The 23,127-nt window shown below is 37.0% G+C and overlaps 1 protein-coding gene and 1 long non-coding RNA gene across 2 annotated transcripts; one reads left to right on the top strand and one right to left on the bottom strand.

The window, feature by feature from the left end:
- Positions 1 to 797: 797 nt before the first annotated feature.
- Positions 798 to 2,728, bottom strand: LOC125754910 (uncharacterized). Its single transcript, XR_007410022.1, has 2 exons — positions 1,671 to 2,728; positions 798 to 937 (listed from the first exon to the last, which is right to left on the bottom strand). It is a non-coding gene; the product is annotated as an uncharacterized LOC125754910 (long non-coding RNA).
- Positions 2,729 to 3,097: 369 nt separating this feature from the next.
- Positions 3,098 to 18,620, top strand: TFAM (transcription factor A, mitochondrial). Its single transcript, XM_025434088.3, has 7 exons — positions 3,098 to 3,240; positions 3,769 to 3,887; positions 5,775 to 5,845; positions 6,260 to 6,409; positions 9,054 to 9,149; positions 14,856 to 14,912; positions 15,386 to 18,620. Exons 1-7 carry the CDS (start codon positions 3,140 to 3,142, stop codon positions 15,530 to 15,532), a joined length of 741 nt encoding a protein of 246 aa, XP_025289873.1. The 5' UTR covers positions 3,098 to 3,139; the 3' UTR covers positions 15,533 to 18,620.
- The last annotated feature ends 4,507 nt before the right edge of the window (positions 18,621 to 23,127 follow it).

Raw genomic sequence — 23,127 nt, forward strand, 5'->3', positions numbered from 1 at the left:
GAATGAGAACAGAGCTCAATGCCCTTGAAAGCCCCATATCAGAATGTAAACAGAACTTGAGAAATTTCTCCACCCCTTCTGAAAATCCCCTAAACCAGCCTATAAAAAACCCAGCTGTAACCTACTTCCGGGTGTAAGTCCCTGCTCTGCTGTGTCGCGTATACTTGGACCCAAGCTCGAGCTTATAAATAAACCCTCGTGCGCTTGCATCGGTGTCGGCTCCTTGGTGGTTTCTCAGATTCACAATCTTGGGCACAACACAGTGGCAATGGGAGAGATTATAAAATGATTTATGAAATTATTAGCTTGGCTGATTGAAATGGGATACTGGTGTCTCTTCCCAGGAGGAGTTTGAAACAGGAGAAAGTGAATTCATCTCAGGGAAAATTGAAGTATCTGTGAGACATGATGGTTAAGATGTCCAGAAAATAGTGGTTGTACAGACTTGGAACTAAAATGAGGTCTGGATTCAATATAAAACATAGGAATCATGAGGGTATAACTAATAGTTGAAGTCATGAGAATAGATAAACTTTTAAAACAAAAAAGTAACAGAACCCTGGGAAAGGTTGTGGCAAGTCATGTTTCATAAAGTAAATATAAATAAATCATATGCCTTTTTGTTCAAAAAGAGTTTGGGTAAATAGGTAAGATTATAGTTTCTTTGCAAATGCTGCATTTGGAATAAAATAAAATTACACTGCAATGTAAATGAATGTTAAGGAATATTGGCATCTGGTGAAAACAAATAGATCAGATTTATAAGACCTATACAGCAAGATTTATCAAAATGACACTTTATTTTTTAAACAGTTTATTTTAGTGATAGAGGTCGTATGAGCAAGAGAGGCAGAGAGAAAGAGACTATGCTGAGTGTGGAGCCCAGTGGGAGAGCTGGTTCTTGTCTCATGGAGTCAAAGAATGAATCTCGCAGACACTGGAGAGTAGTAAGGTGATAGAAGTTTATTAAGTAAAGATACAGAGAAAGCTCTCAGAAGTGAGGGGGTCCCTACAGAGTTGCCACTGAGGGCTTGTAGGGTTGGTCTTTTATTGAAAGCCAACTAGGGAACCTAAATCCTCTTAACATCTATCTCTATTGATATCAACATTGAGTAAGGACTAGTGATAACATCTTTAATGGCTTACTTCCTTTTTAGGGTCCGGTATTTCTTTTTTGGTCACAAGTAGCTGTTATAACAAGACCCCACCTCTGGCACATGGGACAGGATGGTCTAGTCTATCTATCTCTGGTTTACTTTCAACTCCACATTTTTGGGATTTTTGTGAGCCTGATTCTGTGGCCCTCTACCTAGCCCCATCTGTCCCTAACTCGCAAATACGGGGCTTGATCCCACGACTTTGAGATCATGACCTGAACAGAAACCAAGAGTCAGTTGCTTAACCAATTGTGCCACCCAGGTGCCCCTCAAAATGACACTTTAAAACAACAAAAAGATTTTTTAAATATCCAAAAGAAGTTTAACTTATCAAACATCTGAAAGAACAAAAACATTCTAGAAAATATAGAGAAATGAATTATATTAGAATTCAGGTAAAATGTAACTATAAGGTAGTGTATCCTATATTTGCCTCTATCTTGGCAGTATGTTTTATTTCTTTGCTTCTCTCATTAGACTTTACTGGGAGTGGGGAACTATTTTGTCTTTTACCTGAGTTTGGGGCCTTGTACATAGTTACATAATCAGAAAAAACCCGTTTCTTCTATGACAAGATGGGAAGTTTGAACAGATGACCTGGAAGGTTCCTTTCAACCCTGAGAGCCTGAATAGGTGATAGAAAGAATAGAAAAAGTGATAGTTGCTTACTTACTACTTGAAGAAGTGGGCTTAGTCCTTTGTAGCAGCAAATGGCCAATGTTTCAAAGCCACCACAGAAAGGCAGATGACTCTCAGCTTAATATTACAGGGGTGAGAATTTTCAATTATTCAATTAAGAGTTAATAACTATAGCTACCCAACAGAGGCTGTTTCAGGAGGTGGTTATCTTGGAAATAACTGGAATGTAAAAGCTGATCGTTAGATACTTTTAGTTTAGGTCTTCCCAGTCTTTTTCATGCTATTGCCTGCACAGAAAATGTACAGCGTATCAATCAGTATTTCAAGGCATATTTGTCACACCTTCTCAGGACTTTGGCAAAACTATAGTCCAACATCCTCACCTGATTCTTAGGGGATGCAATATTTCGGGATCAAACTTTAACGTTAAGGCTGGGTCTAGAGTCTCTGCACAACTAAACAGTCGAAGTCTCCTCCCCACAAATTAAGCAGGGTTGGATGTCAGGCTTGAAGACTGAGTCTGGGAGAGTTGCCGTGGATGGGGGGACGGTCGAGATCAGTATTGCTTTAACTGTGGTCCCATGACCACTGGCATCAGAACTTGTTAAACCGTGAGGAACTTGTTGAAAACAGACTCACGGGCCTCACACACACAGACCAGGCCCTGTGGCAAGGCAAGGACATCTGCACTTGTAGGTCTGAAAGCACGCTCCGCTTGCCACTCGCCTACGCCCGCCCCAGTAGTATTTCTGCACTCCTGAGCTCCAGCTGCGCCTTGAACTGCGCGGCTCTGCTCTTCCCGCGACAACCCGCCAGCCTGACCTCGGAGCAGCGCGGGCGGCGCAGTTACCCCGCGTCCTCGCAGTGAAATTGTCTGTTACGTACTAGCCCTTTCGGTCGTCACAGGCGGACGCCAGCCAGCACTGCCTTATCCGGGTGAGACCTCCGCAGTGCCTCCATCAGCTTCCCGGCCCCGCGGAGGAACCGACTGCGGAGGGGTGGGGGCCGGGGTCAGAGGCGGCTCAGCTGCGCCCCTTGGAGGCCAGGACCCTCCGCAGGCGAGCCGGGCTGCGGTTTCCCTTCTCCGCCCCCGAGCTCCTCCTCCTTTGCAGCCCCGCCCACCGGGAAAGCCGCTACGACGCCTGCGTCAACTCTGCCTTGCCCCGCCCCCGACTACCAACCGGATGTTAGCGGATTTCCCATGGTGCCTCGCTAGTGGCGGGCATGAGAGGAAACTGCAGAGGGTCGCCCGCGGGTTCTAGTCTTCGTTGTTGGAGTTGTTCTCTTGGCGCCGCGGGGCTCTACGAGATTGGCGCTCGGTCGCTGCGTTGTAGGCTGGTGCAATGGCGCTTTTCCGGGGCGTGTGGAGCGTGCTGAGTGCCCTGGGAAAGTCCGGAGCGGACCTCTGCGCGGGCTGTGGAAGTCGACTGCGCTCTCCTTTCAGGTAGGACCGCTCGCCTGCCACCCCGGGAGGTGGCGCGCCCAGGACGCCCTGGGGTTGGAGTGTGTACTTTTTGCCCCTCCCAGGAGGTCTAGGCCCTTTGATTCAGACCTCGACTTTGCCAGGGTGGCTTTGAGACCAGGCCTTACTCCAGTAGTCTTTCCCGCCCCTCTCCACCGTCCCCCCGCCTCCTCCCCGCCCCACCGCACTGTCCAACCTTGTAGCACCGGTTCGGAGCTTTCTGCGAAATCGCGCCAAGACTCTCCCGCCATCAGTACAGGCGTTAAGGAGGCAGGGCCCAGGAGCTGAAGTATACGTGCTCTCCTCCACTTTGCCCTTCCGAGGAGGCGTAGATAAGAGCTTTGATGCTTCAGTTTTGCAGGTCTTCCTTCTGGTTAGGACAGGGTTTTAAATGTTACTAACACGGTGTCATTGTAGCATCTTGATGACATCTAATCTGGGATCTGTGTTCATATACAAATGAATATTGGTACTTAAATACTTGATCTCGGTTGTTTTCTTTGTACCTAGTTTTGCGTATGTACCGAGATGTTTTTCATCCACCGCGAATTATTACCCAAAGAAGCCTCTGACTTCATACGTTCGATTTTCTAAAGAACAGCTACCCATATTTAAAGCTCAGAACCCAGGTAAGGAGTTTTGGAGCATTTACTCTTTTCTGAAGTGATAAAGAGGTCACTAAGAAGTTAAACTTCAAACTTGATACGCATTTTCAAAGCATCCGGTGACTGCGGAAACATAACCATTACTTTTAGTGATACGTAAAATAGGAAGTATGACATTTTTTACCAAGTAGAAATCCCTTTAAAATAATTGAGAGCTTATGGAAGATATTTTATCTTCTTTTTAAATTTTTTTTTTTTTTTTTTTTAATTTATGATAGGCACAGAGTGAGAGAGAGAGAGAGAGAGGCAGAGACATAGGCAGAAGGAGAAGCAGGCTCCGTGCACCGGGAGCCCGACGTGGGATTCGATCCCGGGTCTCCAGGATCGCGCCCTGGGCCAAAGGCAGGCGCTAAACCGCTGTGCCACCCAGGGATCCCTATCTTCTTTTTAAATTACTGTATATATTTTTTATTGAAGTATAGTTGACGCACAGTATTAACGTTAGTTTCAGATGTGCAACAGTGATTCTAGTGATTCCACAGCTTTCTACATTATGCTGTGCTCACAAGTGTAGCTACCATCAGTCACCATACAACGCTGTTACAGTATCATTGACTTTATCCTCCTGACTTATTTAATGGAAAGTATTTTAGAAATAGCAGTGTGTGGAGTGGAAAGCTCCCAGGGAAGAGGCTGGAAAAACTGAATTTTGGGGATCTAGTTGCCATTAGCCTGGAGGACCATTGATGAATCATTTTCTCTCTCAGCTCTTGCTTCAGGGAATTGTTAATGGAGTTGCAATGAAATAACTTAGGTGGATGTGTTTTGTAAACTAAAGCTCTAAACAAATTGCTGCAAATTTTAAGAGTTTTTTCACTGTAAATTGGTTGCATTCCTTATTAAAAGATTTTCAGGTAGGATGTTTGTTGGCTCCCTGGAAGGGCTGTGGGCCTTCATTTGGGGCTATAGTGGTGTAAAGATAGTAACTAAATTAATAATAGTCAACTTTGTTTATAATTTCTAAAGCTCTTTCATGGGGCACTTGTGGAAACCAAATGAGCTGTAATGAAAATTCTCACATTATAAAAAACTGGTTTAAGAGACATGTTTCAGTAATACATTTTTAAAATTTGATAGTTCAAACTTAGTGGTTTCTTAAAATGTTTACATACATCCCCGGCATTCCAATTAAGATGAGGAAGGAAATGGGGAAGAATGAATTGATTTTAGAATAGTCTGTTTGCAAGTAGTAATTCTGTAATTGAAATACAAGATGTTACATGAATCAAAACTGTATTTTACTGTTTAGTCAGGTTTTTTTTTTGTTTGTTTGTTTTGTTTTAAAGAGTTATTTATTTATGATAGACATAGACAGAGAGAGAGAGGCAGAGACACAGGAGGAGGGAGAAGCAGGCTCCATGCCGGGAGCCTGACGTGGGACTCGATCCCAGGTCTCCAGGATCGCGCCCTGGGCCAAAGGCAGGCGCTAAACCGCTGAGCCACCCAGGGATGCCCTTAGTCAAGTTTTATAAACTTAATAATTCTTGAAAGACTGGGAAAAAAGTTTTGTTTGAAATAAAAAGCAAAGAGCTTGAAGAAGTTGATTACCCAACTGCTTAAACAAATAATTTTTGATGACTATTTTGTGGGTATGTGATATACTTCTTACTGTTTAGATAACAGATTTTAAGAATGTTTGATTAAAAAAAAAAAAGAATGTTTGATAAAATATGAATTATCATATTTAAATTAGTTGGTTAAAGAAAACCTAAATCATTGTTATTAAGTTGTGTGTGGTATAGAGGCGTCTGTAATAGAACTTAGAGCTAATGGATTATGCTTTCCTAGAAGTCTTTAGAAGTTAATCCTGAGACAAAATTGTGACCTTTTTCATTTTATTCCAATCTGTAGATGCAAAAAATTCAGAACTAATTAGAAAAATCGCCCAACTTTGGAGGGAACTTCCTGAATCAGAGAAAAAAGTAAGCATATTGGTTTTCAGCATTGCTGACTAACTATTCTGCAGTTAAGAACAATAGTCATGTCCTTTGAGGGATCAAAACAAATTTTTTTTAACACCCATTATCTATAAAGGAACTTCACACCTTCAGATTCACATAAATGATTAGAATATGGATATATGGCAGTGGTGACGGAGGGTTTGGCAGCAATCTGAAATTGAAGACTAATTGTTAAACTCTCGCCTTGGTTAGCATGTATGTGAAAGATACATGTTTTTAATCCATATACATGTGATTCCAGAGCACGTTTTCCACTTGGTGTTTCAGTCTGTCTTTATATGAAGTCATGCAGTTGTCTTTCCCTGGCAGGTGTGCTATTACGTACTACTATCAGCAGTAGTTTATTGACTTCTTATTTGAGTTTTTTGTTTATAGATCTATGAAGATGCTTATAGGGCAGACTGGCAGGCATACAAAGAAGAGATAAACAGAATTCAAGAACAGTTAACTCCAAGTCAGATCATGTCTTTGGAAAAAGAAATCCTGCAAAAACGTCTAAAAAAGAAAGCATTAATAAAAAAAAGAGTGAGTATCAATGAAACATTCTTTTCCTTTGGCAAAGGACTGAAATTTATATAACTATGAATAGGCGAGTTTTTCTTATTTTGATATATATCCCTAAATGGTAGAATGTCATAAGGCATATTCCATTTAGGAAATAACGACATAATTCTTTTTTGCCACTAGTACCAGTTGGCGTTGAGTCTGTCTTGGAAACCCTTGTTACTACTTTCAGATGTATCTGAATTTAAGATACGTAGTTAGGACTAGTATGAAAGCTGTATGAACAGAGTCAGGAAACAGCCAAATCAGGAGTAACAAGAATCTTTTCTTCTGGGTCTTGTCTAGAATAACCTACTGATTTGAATTGTTTTATAAATAATGGTGAGTTTTATTCTGAATGTTGAATAGACTGAATTCATTAACGCATCAGAGAGAAGTGACTTATTGTATCTAGTCAAGGAAAAAGTACCTATAAGATGAAATTCTATTTTTCCTTATTAAAAACCCCACATGGTTCAAATTTGTAATTCCCAGCTTAAGGTTATTAATTAACATAAATTCTATTGCTTGATAGACTACAGTTTTGTATGGAACCAGTGTTAGGTATGAGGTGGTCAGCTTGCTGGTCTAGTACTTAAACTATAGAAGATGGTCATAAGAGGCACATGGGTGGCTCAGGTCATGATCTCCAGGTCCTGGGATCGAGTCCTGCATCGATCGGGCTCCTGGCTCAGTGGGGAGTCAGTTTCTCCCTCTCCCTCAGCCTCTCCCCCTGTTCATGCTTTCTTTCTCTGTCTTGAATGTATAAATAAAATCTTTAAAAAAAAGAAAAAGAAAATGGTCATTAGCGTTAAAAACTATGTCTTTAGAAAAATAGATTTGAGAGTTTAATGTGATGCCAACATTTCTCTCCCTGACTCTAATGTCAAGTCCTCCTAGCACCAGAGTTGAGGACTCACCCATTTTAAAGTAGGTAACCTAGATAGTCATCTAGTCTTCTGATTCAATTGGTAGAAGGAAGCCAGGAAAGATAATAACAGAAATAGTGTCTGCTTAGGGATGGTATTTGGAGGTGTGAGTATTAAAGTTTATTCTCCCTCTTTTATTTTCCCTTCCTCTTTAATGCACCCATTCAGTGTTAAGAGTGGGAAGGACCAGAAATGAGGATTGGGAGGTGATACAGGATTTCCCTTTCGTATGTTTCTTTTCTTCCTTTTTCTTTCTTGTCTTCATATTCCATTTATTTATTTATTTATTTATTTATTTTATTTATTTTTTTTAAAGATTTTATTTACTTATTTAAGAGCGAGAGAGTGAGAGACCATGAACAGGGGAAGGTGCAGAGGAAGACTCCTGGCAGGAGCAGGGAGCCTGATGCGGGGTTCGATCCCAGGACCCTGGGATCATGACCTGAGGCAAAGGCAGATGCTTAACTGACTGAGCCACCCAGGCACCCCTATTTTTCAAACAGATACTGTACTTCGCTCTCCACTCACCAAAAGGCTTCTTCACCAGCTGAAGTCCTACATCTCCTCTGTTGCAGCTCCAGCCTTACCTCTTTCATGGAGTAAACTGCTACACTATTTCTTCTTTTAGCTTTCTCACTTTTTAGCTCTGCAGAGGTTAGCACTTTTTATTTTTTTTCTCTGATACTTTCTTCCTGGCCCTGAATCTGCTAGGTATAGGAATCCCATACGTGTACTGATTCCCCAGGATACTCAGTACTAGGCCACTGATCGCTGGGACTGTACATAAGTATCAGAAGTAACAAATACACTGGAATTAAAATGAAATCACTGTGTTTTATGTTCCCTGTGGCTAAAACTGATTTTTGCATTTAAAACATAGGTTAAAGCCATTCATTCATTCATTTATTTATTGTTTTTAAAGATTTTATTTAATTATTTGACAGAGAAAGCACAAGCAGGGAGAGCAGGAAAGGAAGAAGCAGGTTCCCCAGTGAGCAGAGAGCCCAATGCAGGGCTTGATTCCTGGATCCTGAGATCATGACCTGAGCCGAAGGCAGTTGCTTCACTGACTCATCCACCCAGGCACCCCTGCCTTTTATTTCCTTTAAAGATTTATTTATTTAGTTGAGAGAGAGGGAAAGAGCACATGTGAATCAGTGGGAGAGCAGGCAGAGGGAGAGAAACTCAAGCAGATTCATTGCTGAGTGTGGAGCGTGATGCGGGGCTCAATTCCATGACCCAGAAATCCTGACCTGAGCTTCGGCTCAGGAAGTCAGATGTCAGAAGTCAGATGCTCAATCTTATTAAATAGGTAGTCTAGTGTTCATGAGTTGTGGTAGAGGCATGTAGTGACCTGGAGATGGTAGTGTCCTGTAAGGATGAAGCTGAGATTGTTTTAACCTTTAAAAAAGATTTTGTACATATATGCTTAGTTATTCCATTTGTGGAGACCATGAAAATAATATGTAAAGGAAGTGTTTTTATATGGAAAAGAACTCCTAAAATCTGTTACAATTTTCAAAACTTGGTGCTATCAAAAAAATTCTCATCCTAAGAATGCACAGATAGTTTGTATAAGAATCATAACACTGACTTACAGAAACTTTCCATAATGCATAGTAGTGAATAAAGTTTCTGTAGGTAAAGTTAAGTCTCACAGAAGTTAAAACTCTAACTCTTCCATTTTTGTTACTCAGGAGTTAACAATGCTTGGAAAACCTAAAAGACCTCGCTCAGCTTATAACATTTTTATAGCTGAAAGGTTCCAGGAAACTAAGGATGGTACATCACAGGTAAAACAGAACCCCATTTGTTTTTAAATATTTGCTTATTTTGATTTTTAAAATATTTAGACAGTTGTAGGGATGCCATATGTTAGGAGGTGAAGAACAGTAGTAAATTATTATAAATAAGTACTTTATACAAATAAGGTCCTCTTTCTTGTATCTCTTTTAAAGGAAAACCCTTTTTCTTTCCACATACAATTAATTTGAGTACTTAGTGGCCAATATATGTATAGGCAATTTTAAAAAATTTAAATAACATTTTCAAATTGAAAAAGTTCTGGAGACTTCTTATCTGGCAATTCTTAACTATTTTGTAATCACTGGGAAAGAATGAGTAGAGTAACAGTATTTTATACTGAGATTTGAATATAACTTATTGCTTCATATTATATTCTTTAATAAAATTTCGGTGATGCCCATGGGTATGTACTATACACATGAATACCATCATATGAATGTGTCAAAATAAAAAGCTTGTCATTCCTGCTGTGGCTTATTCTTTATTTCCTCCTTAGAAGCTTCAAATGGGCAATCGTATTTTTCTTTTATAATATGATAGGTAAGAAAAGCATTCAGATCCCTATCCATAACTCTTTTATCAATCTGAGATGAAGGCTTTTGCCAATCTGCCACATTTTGTGTTATTTGGATCTGTAGTTAATTTCTCAAGTCTGTTGAACATTCGATTAATGTATATGTGACACAGACTTCCCTGGCTATATACTTTCACTGATATATTCCTTGGGATTTTATTTTTTTAAAGGTTTATTTATTCTAGAGAGTGCATGAGGGGAGGGCTAGAGGGAAGGGGGGAGTAGGGAGCCTGACATGGGGCTCAGTCCCAGGACCCTGAGATTATGACCTGAGCTGAAATCAAGAGCCAGATGCTTAACCTTTTGAGCAATCCAGGTACCCTACTCCTTGGGATTTTAAAATTTGGCTTCTATGACTTTACACTTCTAAAATACATGCCTGTTTATTTTCTTAGTTGGAATTTGCTCAGTCACTGACTTACTTTGGATTTTTTTTTTTTTAAGATTTTATTTATTTGAGGGAGAGAACAGAGCGAGTGAGCAAGACAGTGTGTGTGCGTGAGTGGGGAGGGAGGGGCAGAGGGAGAGGCCCCCCCCTTCCCTGCCATGTGGGGCTCCATCCCAGGACCCTGGGATCATGACCCGAGCTGAAGGCAGACATTTAACTGACTGAACCACCGAGGCGCCCCAGGATTTAGTTTTCTTACCAGGATAAGAAAGTTAAATGCTAGAGAACTCTTCTAAATCTGTAGTTCTCAACTCAGACTGCACCTTAGAATCACTCAGAAAGCTTAATTAATGGCTGAGGGACTCTATCCTGGGAAATTAAAATTAATGCAATTGTCATTTTTAATCATTTAAAAAATATTGGTTATACATCCTCACAGTTAAAAGAATCAAAATAAGACTTGTTATGAAAGGGACCAATTTTCATAGCCCTGTCATACTGCTTACTCCAGAAGCAGAACCCTTTCACTGTTACCTCATTCTTGTGGTATTGACCTCCATATTTCTAAATAATACCTTATATTGTTACTTCTTGATTTTTTTTCCAATTTGAAGCATTATCTATATTTTAGGCATTACCTCCCACTATTTAAGACCAACATTTAATACTTCCTCATCCCATTGTTCATGTCTCCACTCCCCTGCCTCCCAGTATAGTTATAATTTTGGTTAGGTCAGTATCTACTATGTTGTTATGGTTTATGTAAATGTTAGTCATAGTAAGGTGTGCCATTTGCTATGATTATTTTTCCTTTTTTACAAAACTCATTCCTACCGAAGTTCATTATATTTTGTGTTTCTGTTTCCTTAGCTTTTTATACACTATCAGTAGTTTAGCTTTAAACTCTTAGGTGTTCACCAGCTTTCAATGCATTTAGATGCATTCACTATTCTGTCGGTTTCAGTGTGAAGCTCTGATTTGTTCCAGTTTGGTTGTGGCCTTTTATGCTTAGTGCACAGTTGACACTTGCTTTTGCTTCTTCTGTTGTCTTTCTTGGTTTACTGATTTCTGTTACAGCATCTCCCCAGTGAGAGTACATGGGAGATCAGTTTTTTTTTTTTACTTTTTGCATGTCTGAAAAAATTTCTATCCTTACATTTGTTTGATAGTTTGGGCACAGAATTCTAGGGTAGGAATCGTGTTCTTTCAAAATTTTAAAAATATACCTTCTTCTCTTGTAGCTTCCTGGTATTGCTTTTGAGAAATATAAAACAGTTTTGACTGTTAGAATGTGATCTCCTTTCTTTTTTCTTCCCTTCCCCCCTTTTTTTCCTCTGTTCTAAAAGAGAGTCTTCTGAGCTGGTCCTCTCATTTTCTTTTCTGTATTGCTTTCTCGTAGCTTCTTTTGCTTTTCTTTCTGGGATATTGTATATAGTTTTACTTATTCTCCTTGTTTTCAGTATGACACCACTGGCTCCAGCTATACCTGGGAACCACAGAATAGCTCTATTTTGCCCTTTTGAGAGGATAAATCCTAGAATCTGCCCATGGTGGGGATTTAATCTCCTTTTCAAGTGAATTTCAGTCAGTCTCCTATTTTAAGCCCAACTTTCACCTCTGTTTTCTTCTTATCTGATGCTGCCAATTCCTGAGCTTTTTGGGAATTCTGCATTATAAACCGGTTTGCTTTTTTGGCTTTCCCCAATGCCAGCTTGGGAATCTGCCTTATTGGTTAGGTAAGTCAGTTACCATTTCTCCACCTGCTTTTCAGCTTCTAAAATTTTGTGTTGGTAGTGCTCTTTCCTGTTATTTTGTCCATGTAGGCTTATGCCATTAAAAATGTTTATTCGTTTATTTTTCTTAAAAAAATGAGCAGTAGAAAGGTATTGCCACAATTCTGGAGGCTGGGAAGTTTAAGATCAAGGCATCATAATTGTTGCCTACTGGTGAGATCTTTCTTGGTTCATAGCTGGTACCATCTCACTGTGTCCCTCACATGATGGACACATGATGTTTAATAGGTTTTAGGCGTAAACATCTTTCCGTCTCTTTAATTTTCTTTAATGGATTATTTTATTTAGGTGAAAGCTCAGATCATTTAGGGATAGAGCTTTGTAAATTACTGTTTAATTCAGTGAATATAAAACTTTATGGATTAAATATAAATAAAAAGTTAATTAGAGAAAGACTTGAGAGCATTAAAGCAATTCCTTCCAGAGCTAAGAGAGCAATTATTTAATGAGTAACTTTCCTGGAGTATATTAGATGTGTTTATAAAAGTAAGTTTTAAAATGTTCAAAAGGTAATGGTTATGTAGTCTCAGATACTATCTGGTACCTCCATTTTTGTTGATGGAAGAAATTTAGGGCTCAGAACAGTAAAGTTCACTATTCTCATTCTGCTTCTCCTTCAAATCACTGGTGATTTTCTCTTAGCTTTAAACAGTTACTTTTCAGACCGTTTTCCCTCTCTCCTTCACACTTGCCTTCTGCCCCTCTGTGTCTCCCTTTGCCCCTCATTCTCTACCCATTCATTTCTTCAGTTTCTGCTTTCTGGGAGCAAGAGCACAAGGTATATGAGGGGTGCTGACTCTTTTCTCTCTGCCTCTCCTCCAGCCATGGGTTCCCTGAATCCCTTTATTTTATAAATGAAGAACCAAGCCTAAGGGAGGTAATAATGACTTTTTCCAAGTCATAAAATTAAGTTCAGCTAAGTAGAATTAAGAACTAGTGTTGTATTGTTCCTATGGCTACATTTAAATACTTTGGCACAAATTTTAGAATAAAACATTAAAATACAGGGAAGAAATAAAAACAGTCTTTGGGGATGACTGGGTGGCTCAGCGGTTGAGCATCAGCCTTTGGCTCTTGGGATCCAGGATTGAGTCCTGCATCGGGCTCCCTGCGGGAAGCCTGTTTCTCCCTCTGCATATGTCTTTGTCTCTCTCCCTGTGTCTTTCATGAATAAATAAATAAATCTTAAAAAAAAAAGAAAAATGTAGTTTTTGAAGTTAGTCTATCCTAGGAATTTAGGTTTATACTTAAATATTAATATTGCTGAGTCAAAAAAGATATATCCACACAGCAAAGGAAGCCATTAACAAAATGAGAAGGCAACCTACTGAATGAGAGAAAATATTTGAAAATCATATAGCTGATAAGGGCTTAATATCTAATATATGTAAAGGACTTGTACAACCCAATTGAAAAATGAGGAGAGAATCTGAATAAATATTTTTCCAAAGACGACCTACAGATGGCTAACGGGTAGGTTCAGCATCGGTAATGATCAGGGAAATGCAAATCAAAACCACAATGAGATATCACCTCACACCTGTTAGAATGTCTATTCAGAAAGATGAAAAAAAAATAATGAGTGTTGGCAATGATGCTGAGAAAAGGGAACCCTTGTACATATTTCATGGAAATGTAAATTGTAGCTCACTATAGAAATCGTATGAGGTTCCTCAGAAAATTAATAGAATTACCGTATGATCCAACTATTCTACTTCTGGATATTTATCCAAAGTAACCAAAAACACTAACTCAAAAAAATAGCTACACCCCCATGTTCATTGGGCATTATTTACAATAATCAAGACATGGAAGCAATCCAACTGTCTATCGATGAATGAATGGATAAACTATGGTGTGTATATACAAATATACAGTGGAATATTTAGCCATCAAAAAGAATGAAATCTTCCTATTTGCAATGGCACAGATGGCCCTTAAGGGCATTATCCTAAGTGAAATAAATCAGAAACAGACAAATACTGTATGATCTCTTGTATTTGGAATCTTGAAAACAACCAAGTTCATATATACAGAAACTGAATTGGTGCTTGCCAGATTTTGGGATTGGGGCTCAAAATGGGTGAGAATGGTCAAAGGACACACACTTCTAATTTTAAATAAGTCTTGAGAATGTAATGTACAACATGGTGACTATAGTTAATAATACCATATTGCATATTTTATTTTTTAACAGATTTATTTATTCATGAGAGACAGAGAGAGAGAGACAGAGACATAGGTAGAGGGAGAAGCAGGCTCCTCTCAGGGAGCCTGATGCGGGACTGGATCCCGGATCCTGGGATCATGCCCTGAGCTGAAGGTAGATGCTCAACCGCTGAGCCACCCAGGCATCCCTGTATTGCATATTTTATTATTTTTTTTTAGATTTTATTCATTTATTCATGAGAGACACAGAGAGAAAGAGGCAGACACAGGCAGAGGGAGAAGCAGGCTTCATGCAGGGAGCCCAGTGTGGAACTTAATCCCGGGTCTCCAGGATCATGCCCTGGGCCAAAGGTGGCGCTAAACCGCTGAGCCACCCAGGCTGCCCTGTATTGCATATTTTAGTTACCTGGAATAGATCTTAAAAATTCTCATCATAAAAACTTTTGTAACTATTTTATTATGACAGATGTTAACTAGACTTATGGTGGTGATCATTTCACAGTACTTACAAATAAATAATCAGGTTTACACCTGAAACTAATAAAATGTTACATGTTGATTTTATCTCAATAAAAAGGATAAATATCCTTATCTCAGTCATTTTTTTCTGTGTTTTAACAGTTTAGTAGTTTTTATTTAGAAAGTTAAGGCTGATGAGAATTTGTGATTATTGATATCTGAGATTTTAGAATGATTTTAGAATGGATAATAGTAAAAACTTTAACCACTTAAGTTTCTGTATCTGGTGCTTAAAACATGTGTTTTACAGGTAAAGCTGAAGACTATAAATGAAAACTGGAAAAATCTCTCTAGTTCTCAAAAGCAAGTAAGTATGGTTTTAGTTTCTAGTGTCTAGTTAGAATATCTGTGAGAAAATATACTAGGGCAAGGCTTGATTCATGTGAAAACAACTTGGTACCATTAGTAACACAGTTAAAGTATTTTAATATTATTTTTATATCCTTAGAAATAGTTTGGCTACTTTTTAACTGCAAATAAAATTGGTATTTAAAACAATGTCACTCATAACTTAGTGTTCATTCTACTCAGTGAAGATTACTCCTTGCCTCTTCTCCTTTCCCATATCCCAAGCCCTAAAATTTTACCAACTTTATTAATTCGTAAAAAAATCTTTATCTCTGGCCCTTTTCTCATCTTTTATCTCAAAAAAACATTCTTCAGTCCCTTTTTATACATGTAGAACAGTAAGGTGATTTCTAGAGTATATGGAACATTCCATATATTAATTGTAAAGGATTCTTCTAAAGAAATCATTTTAACAGTCACACTTTCTCTCAGGTATATATTCAACTTGCTAATGATGATAAAATTCGTTATTATAATGAAATGAAATCTTGGGAAGAACAGATGATGGAAGTCGGACGAAATGATCTTCTACGTCGCTCAGTAAAGCACCAAGGAAAAGATGACACTGAGGAGAATTAAAATAGAAGATTGAGTTATGTTCGTAATGGATAGACACAAGACACCAATTAGGTCTCAGTACCTGACGCTGTTGAAAATTAGAAAGGATAAAGTTGGTGAACATTTTATATTTAATTCCTTTTTCTTTAGCCCATGGACTTCTGTCAGTTCAGTTCATTTTGTATTAGTATCTTGCTTTGGAAAACCCAAACAGATAAAAGTTCATGCAAAATGTATTTTGTGTTAAGGAACTACTGAGGATCAAAATAATCCATGAAATGTAGCAGTGAATCATTTTACCTTTGATAAAGGTAAATCAGACTGTGAAGTTTTTTTTATACTTGATGACTGGAAAAAGAGTATTCTTGTTTCCTTATATATATGGAGGCAGGAGTTTCATATTCAAAACTGTCCCAAATTGTAGAAGTCATAGTGTTCTATGATATAATTGTACATTTTAAAAGAGCACCCACAACTCCTCTAGGTAAATTCCAATTTCTAGGTATAATTCACATATTCAGAGTTGATGGTTGTACATGCAAGGAATTGCTGATTTCAGTTGCAACTTTTTATAAAAGGGAGAAATTTATAAACCTTTTCCTCATTGTCTTTTTCTTAAAGTACAAACCAAGAAATTATGTACCAAATCTATGCATATTGTTTTATACTGCATAGAATAAAAATTTTAAATGTTTCCTAATTATATGTTTTAAGATGAAACATTCATTTTGCAGATTTTGGTTTTTTTTTTTTTAAGTAGAGATATGTATTCTGAATTATTTTCTCTTTCTCATGTGAGTATATTTATCCAGAAAGTAGATAACTTGTCTGGTGTAAGTTTTAAAATGAGAGATCTAAAAAACAAAAGTCTTTGAAGACTTGGAATTTAAGTGGTTTTGTCCATACAAGGCACAGCCAGTTCTGGCCTATGAACCAAATCCAGCCCATTGCCTGCTTTTCATGGCCTGTGGGCTAAGGATTGTGTACAATTTTAAGTAATTAAAAAGAAAGCATATTTTAAGAAAATTAATATGCAATTCTGTGTCCATAAATAAAGTTTTATTGGAACACAGTTATACTTTCTCTTTTACTCATGATTTGTGGTTGCTTTTGTACAACAGTGATAGTTGAGTATTGTTTCAGAGACTACATCTTTACAAAACCTAAAATAATTACTATCTGACCCTTTACAAAGAAAGTTTGTCAGCCTGTGGTCTATAGTATAGAGTAGTATGACTAGTGTTCCAATGTATAAATGTGTTGGGATAGTTCTTTAAAACTCAAGAGATTCTTGTTTTAGGATCTTTGTCACTATTAGCTTAAGAGGAAAGAAGTCAAACCACTGAAGAAGCTAAGCAAACTTGTTCCACAGTGTTAGCAAGGAAAATTATCTTTAGTTTCAAATTACATTGCAGTATAATTTTAAAAAAAGGTCCCTCCAGCCTGGAATGAGATCCTTTTAAAAGTATTTGCTGTGGCTTAGTAATATGAACTTTAAGAATTTTCCAGTTAGCACGTATCACAAAACCCTTATCAACTATTAGCATTTGTTTATCCTCTTAAGAGAGTCAAGTAAAGGTTTTCAAAATCCATACCACCTTTTTGATGAAAATCATTCATCTTTCATCATGAGTTCATAGGAACAGAATAACTCAAAATTTATATGTGCTTTATATTAAGATCAAGAAATGGTAGGTAGCCTCTAAATTTCCAGAAGACCTTCAAAGATTTTTGTTGTTTCTGGTTAGAAAATCAGTAAGAAGTCACAAAAAAGGTGACTTGTTATGTATACTGAGATTGATGTATACTGAGCTTGACAAAGGCAGGGACTGAAAAGAAAAATATAATGAGGGAGAATAAGATTTAAATGTATAAAATTGGGTGTTTTCAAACAACTGTCCCTTGTGGTTACGAATACAGGACAGTCTGCCATTAGTTAAATAGATATACTATGAAAACAAAATAGATATACTATGGTTCTAAGGCTAGAGTATTTTGGGGAAGAAGAGGAGGTACGCTATTGTGTATCAGTCTTTCTTATTTGGATTTCCGGGAGAGAATTAAGCCCTAACTCCCTGAGGCATCTAGAATGATACTGATTATATACCACCTTTAGGAGAGTGGAGAAAGTCATCAGTCAAATAATTTACTGTGTCCTGTACTTCAAATGAGCCCAGGGAGCATATGGGAGTCAATGCTGGTAGTGAATATTATAGAATGAGTGAGATGGAGAAAGGAATTTTGTAAATACTTGACAAATGTACAAAACACATCTTTGCAATTACATTCTAAGCTCTTGTAGCATTTTACCTATGTATGCTATTTTATACTGAACACATTTAACACATTCAAAATAAATCTTCCTAAATATATTGGGAGGTTCACTATCTAGTAAGTTCTCAGGTATTTTACCCTCATATAGGAAGAAGAAGTATGGAATAATGGAAAGAGCTAGAGCAGAACAAGATTTTGATAATACCAAATTTTATTAGGTTTGCTTTGTTTCTAAAAGAATGTTACTGTTCATACTTTAAATATTAGAATAATCTTATCCCACACATTTGTTAATAAACTTTAGTACATGCTGAAGACTAGTATGCCAAATGCCATCTAGGTGAACAATATACAGTTTCTCTTAAAAAGAACAAGCACTAAAAAAAAAAAAAAAAGAACAAGCACTTACATCGGTAACCAGTGGCCACTTGCATAAAGCCTTTTTAGACTTAAGTTGCCCCAACAAAGTAATTTCTATAGGAAGTACAGAAGAGTTTTAGAGAGAAAGATGCTGAAGAAACGAAACAGTAGTGTTTATACTGTTCTAAGCAGTTCATCATAAAAAGATTTTTGTACTTTTGTTCATAGGAGTACCAAAATTAGGTTTTAAAAATAATTTGATGACAGTAGAGAACTGTGATTATTTTACTTTCTGACATTTACTCAAAGGATATCGTGTGCACAGTCAGCCTACTGTAATCATGTAATTTTGCTATTGTTTTTGGCTAACTCCTTTCTTCGAAATGCCATTTTAAGAATAAGGCATATGTTTTTATGGTTGCTCTGAATGTCTATATTTAAATTTGTGAATTAAAAGGGTATTACCGTAAGTGGATTTAAAGTCACTAGAAAATTTTATTTTCCTGACATCTGCTGTACCTAAAATAATCACCACCAGGTTGTGCTAAAACATCATGAAGTTTTTATATAGTTAACTGATGGAACCCATTATTCCTCTTAATTTTATCAACATTCATTTTAAGAATATTCTCTTCCTTTCTTTCTTGTCCCCAACCACCTTCCCTCCTTCTCTTTATAGCACCAGGCTCTTAGAGACAAATTTGAAAATGTTACTAAGCACAGACTGTGTTTTGAAATTTTAAAGCAGTAATAGCTTTTTATAAATTGAACCTTTGGAAAGAATAAGAAAATGAACATATTTATTACTTTGAATTTGTAAAACAAAGCATAATTATACAAAGTTGCTTTCATCAGTTTCTTAACATTGTTCACAAATAAAGTACTTTGGATAATTGATTAAATTATTGATTATAGTTAATGGAGAATATATAAAATACAAAACCATTTCCTAATATATTTAAAAGATTAAAAAACATTTTACTGGCTAAGGAACTAAATACTTAAAATTGATCCTAAACAAGAATTTTAAATAAGCTAAACATTTTTTTTCACTTTAACAACATTTGAAACACCCTCATATAAAATGGTTTCTGATTTACTAATGGGATGTGCAACAAAATATTTGGGTTTACTTTTTTGCTTTTATTGAATGAATTTAGAATTTCTCAAGTTTCATTTCTCCTTCTCCACAAATCCTGTAGAAAATATGGGAAGAACAAAGAGTGTATTTTGACATAGTGACCTTTTATTATATGACTGAGAATTACCAGCCTTAAAAAAGTTTGATTTGGTTATATCCATCTCTAAAGTTCTATTTAAATTACCTATTTATACTGGAAATTTTTTGCATCGAGTTGGGTGAGATTACATGATGGCGGGGGGGTCCAGATTTTTATTAATTTATTATTATTTATATTTATTATTATTTATTATATTTATTATTTATTATTATTTATTAATTATTTATTAATTGTTGAAGAATTATGAGCATTTTCCACCAAATTTGGATTTTTTTTCCCTCAGTCACCAGTCAGAACAGGTCCTCAATACTTGTGAATTAGGGTGAACGAGAATTTTTACTAGTGGCAGGTAATTGATTGGATAATTAATTGGATAATTGTTAGAAGAGGCCAGTAGTTTGTACCACACTGGAATTTATACCCTGACTAGAAAATACTCAGGTGAGGATAGTGGAGATTTGTTAAAAGCATAGAAATTTTCTGTTAATTTTGCCATTAACAACATCTGATTATGTATAAGCTTAGTATCAGATAAAAGTTAGACCTAAACAACTCAGGATATTTCCCCTAAGCTATCTCCTCACCCTCCTTGTCCTCCAAAGCTCCTACTTGTCCTCTGTAATAAGAGCTTGAATGACAATTTGAATGGCTGGTGAGACATGTTACAACCTTTAGCCAATACTATTATTGACTGAATCCAGGTAACCTTGGATTCAGAAGGGAAGTGTCTCTCTTATTTATTTATTTATTTATTTATTTATTTATTTATTTATTTATATTTTTTATTTTTTCTCTTATTTAATGGAAAATGGGAATTGATTGTTGATGAGGTTGCTGAATACTAAGAACAAGAAAAAAAGCAGTGTACATTAAGAAAATAATTAGAACTAGCTCTCTTATAAAAACCAAATGATGAAAAAAAGGTTGGAAAATGGTGAGATGAAGCCTTCCCTTTTCCAAAATTCATTAAAGTGGCTAAAGAAATGCAGACAAATATAGCAACATTAGAAAACAAGAAACAGTACCACCGAAAGAACAGCAATTTATAGGTATTTTTGGAAAATAGGAGATGGGTAGGGGATTAGTAGGTGTTCATAAGTGTCAGTATAATCAAACCACATAAGGTAAGTGAAAAACATGGCAGTCTCACCAGTTCTGAGTAGTGGGGGGTGTGGTAACAAAGGTTATCCCTTAAGGTTGTTGGAGAGAAATTGAGGTTGGGTGGAGCAGGAGAAGAATTAAGAATGGACAGACTAGAGTTTGTTTCTCATTAGTTATTTTGCTTAAGGAAAGTAGAACAATATGATACTGCATGGTGGCCTCTATCCAAACTAGGTGCTATGATTCTTAACCCTTACTCAAAAAAGAATCTACCCTAGAGCTTTTAAACATACAGATGCCTAAAGCCAGAATCTGAAGGGTAGAACTGAGCACTGGCTTTCATAAATTATGGTAAAATAATGTACAGCCGGGGTTAAGAACCATTTGGGGGAGTAACACTGTAGTTTGGCTTCCCAACCTAGTAGTAGTAGAGGCTGGTATTACTCTGAGTGGGTTATAGATAGTGTAATCATAATCCATTATCCAAGCTGGAAGGTTTTTGAAAAAGCAGTAACTGGTAGTCATACCTGAACAACAAACAACCTGGAGCATATGGTCACTCTAGTTATAAGTGTGCTTAGGTATTCCTTTCACCTCTCTGTATTTAAGCTATTGCCTGGAAGAGCCCAAGTTGCATAGGAGCTGCTTCTGTTGACTCCAGTATTCCTTGTGAATATTACCATTTTTTTGTATGCCATGATGTGAAAAAGATTGATAAATACTGTTTCTAGCTAACCCCAGGCTGCTTTTAACACCTGTAGTAAGATGTAAATTTCTTGTGAAAGAGCACCTCTGTGGTCTTGAATCCCCAATTAAAACATACTTGCTTTCTGTTTAAGTCCATATGGAGCATTCTTCAGGCTAGACAATATGTTAGGTCATAAAAGAAACCTCATGATTAAAATCCTGCAAAATCACAATGAAAAAATGAGGAAATTTGGGAAATACATAAATATGTGGAATTTAGACTTCCGTTCCTAAATAACCAAAGTGTGGAAAATAAATCACAAGTGAAATAGAAAATATACTGGGATAAGTGAAAATGTAGATAACCTATTGTAATGGGATAATAAAGCAATGCTTTAGAGAGAGAATATGTACAGTTTCTACTGCCTACATTATAGATCACAAAGCAACAGCCTAACCTTTCACCTTAAGACTGGAAAAAGAGCAAACTAAGCTCAAAGCAAGTGGGTGGAATGAAATAAGATTTAGAGCAGAAGTTAAAATAGATAAAACAATAGAGAAAAATCAGTGAATCCAAAAGGTGGTCATTTAAACTAATCAAAATTGACAAACTTTGCTGGATCGGCCTATGAAAAAAGATTGAAAATACTAGATTCTGAAATGAAAGAGGGAATTTTACTGACTGTACAAAAGTAAAAATTACAAAGATGTTATAAGCAATTTTATGCCAACAAATGAAATGGACAAATTTCTAGAAAGACAAACCATAAGGTAATAGTATAGCTGGTAATTCAGAAGGAAGTGAAGGTGTTTTTCTAAAACTGGTTGAGATAAGAATTTTAAGTGTCTTAAAGTTACTCAGCAGTGGAGGAACTAAAAGGGAAAGGAGTAATGTTACTGTGATTAAAATATTCATCTTTTCCTTATATGTAAATAAAAGGTACAATTGTTATTTAGAGCTATAATCAAAAGGTTATAAGTGGAGTGGCTAGCCTGAGGGATGGAAACGGGGAGGGCAGGGCAGGAAGTGAGACTTATTTCTCCTATCCTCATGTTTTAGTTTCTATATATTAAATAATTTTTAAAAATATTTTGAGAGAGAGGGTGAGCAAGCATGAGCAGCAGTGGGGGGATGAGTGGGGGAGGGCAGAAGAAGAAGAAGCGGACTCCCCACTGAGCAGGGAACCTGATGGGACTCCACCCCAGGACCCTGAGATCGCGACCTGAACCAAAGGCAGACACTTATCCGACTGAGCCACCCAGGCGCCCCTTAAGTAATTTTTAAGTGCAGAACTGAAATATGCACAGATATTTTGAGGAAAGGAAAAAAACAGTATGAACAAGACCTCATATTCCTAAAGCTTTTAAGAGGTTGGCCAGGATTCAGACATTATTCTGACTCTTAACCATTATATTGTCTGTCTTCTGAGTGCTTACTGTTACAGGTATTATAAGCACTCTGTATGAGCCTACTTAGTATTTAATACAACCTGATGAGGTAGATACTACCATTTTTTTCATTTTTTGCAATGAGAAAAGCTGAGTTACTGGATGTTGAGTAACTTTCTTAAGTGACAGAGCCACAATTCAAATCTAGATAGTAGGACTCCAAAGCCCTCACTCTTAGTTACCCTATCATTTTGAAATCTGAACAACAAAATTTCAAGAAACCAATAGTTTATTTTTATTTTCTTTAAGATTTTATTTATTTATTTATTTATTTATTTATTTATTTATTTATTTATTTATTTATTTATTTATTTATGAGAGACACAGAGAGAGAGAGAGGCAGAGGGAGAAGCAGGCTCCATGCAGGGAGCCCGATGTGGGACTCGATCTTGGGTCTCCAGGATCACGACCTGGGCGGAAGGCGGTGCTAAACCGCCGAGCCACCCAGGCTGCTCCAATAATAGTTTAAATAAAACTATAATATTTCAAATGACAAGTATGCTT

This window comes from Canis lupus, chromosome 4, assembly GCF_003254725.2.
Source record: "Canis lupus dingo isolate Sandy chromosome 4, ASM325472v2, whole genome shotgun sequence".
Classification (NCBI taxonomy): domain Eukaryota; kingdom Metazoa; phylum Chordata; class Mammalia; order Carnivora; family Canidae; genus Canis; species Canis lupus.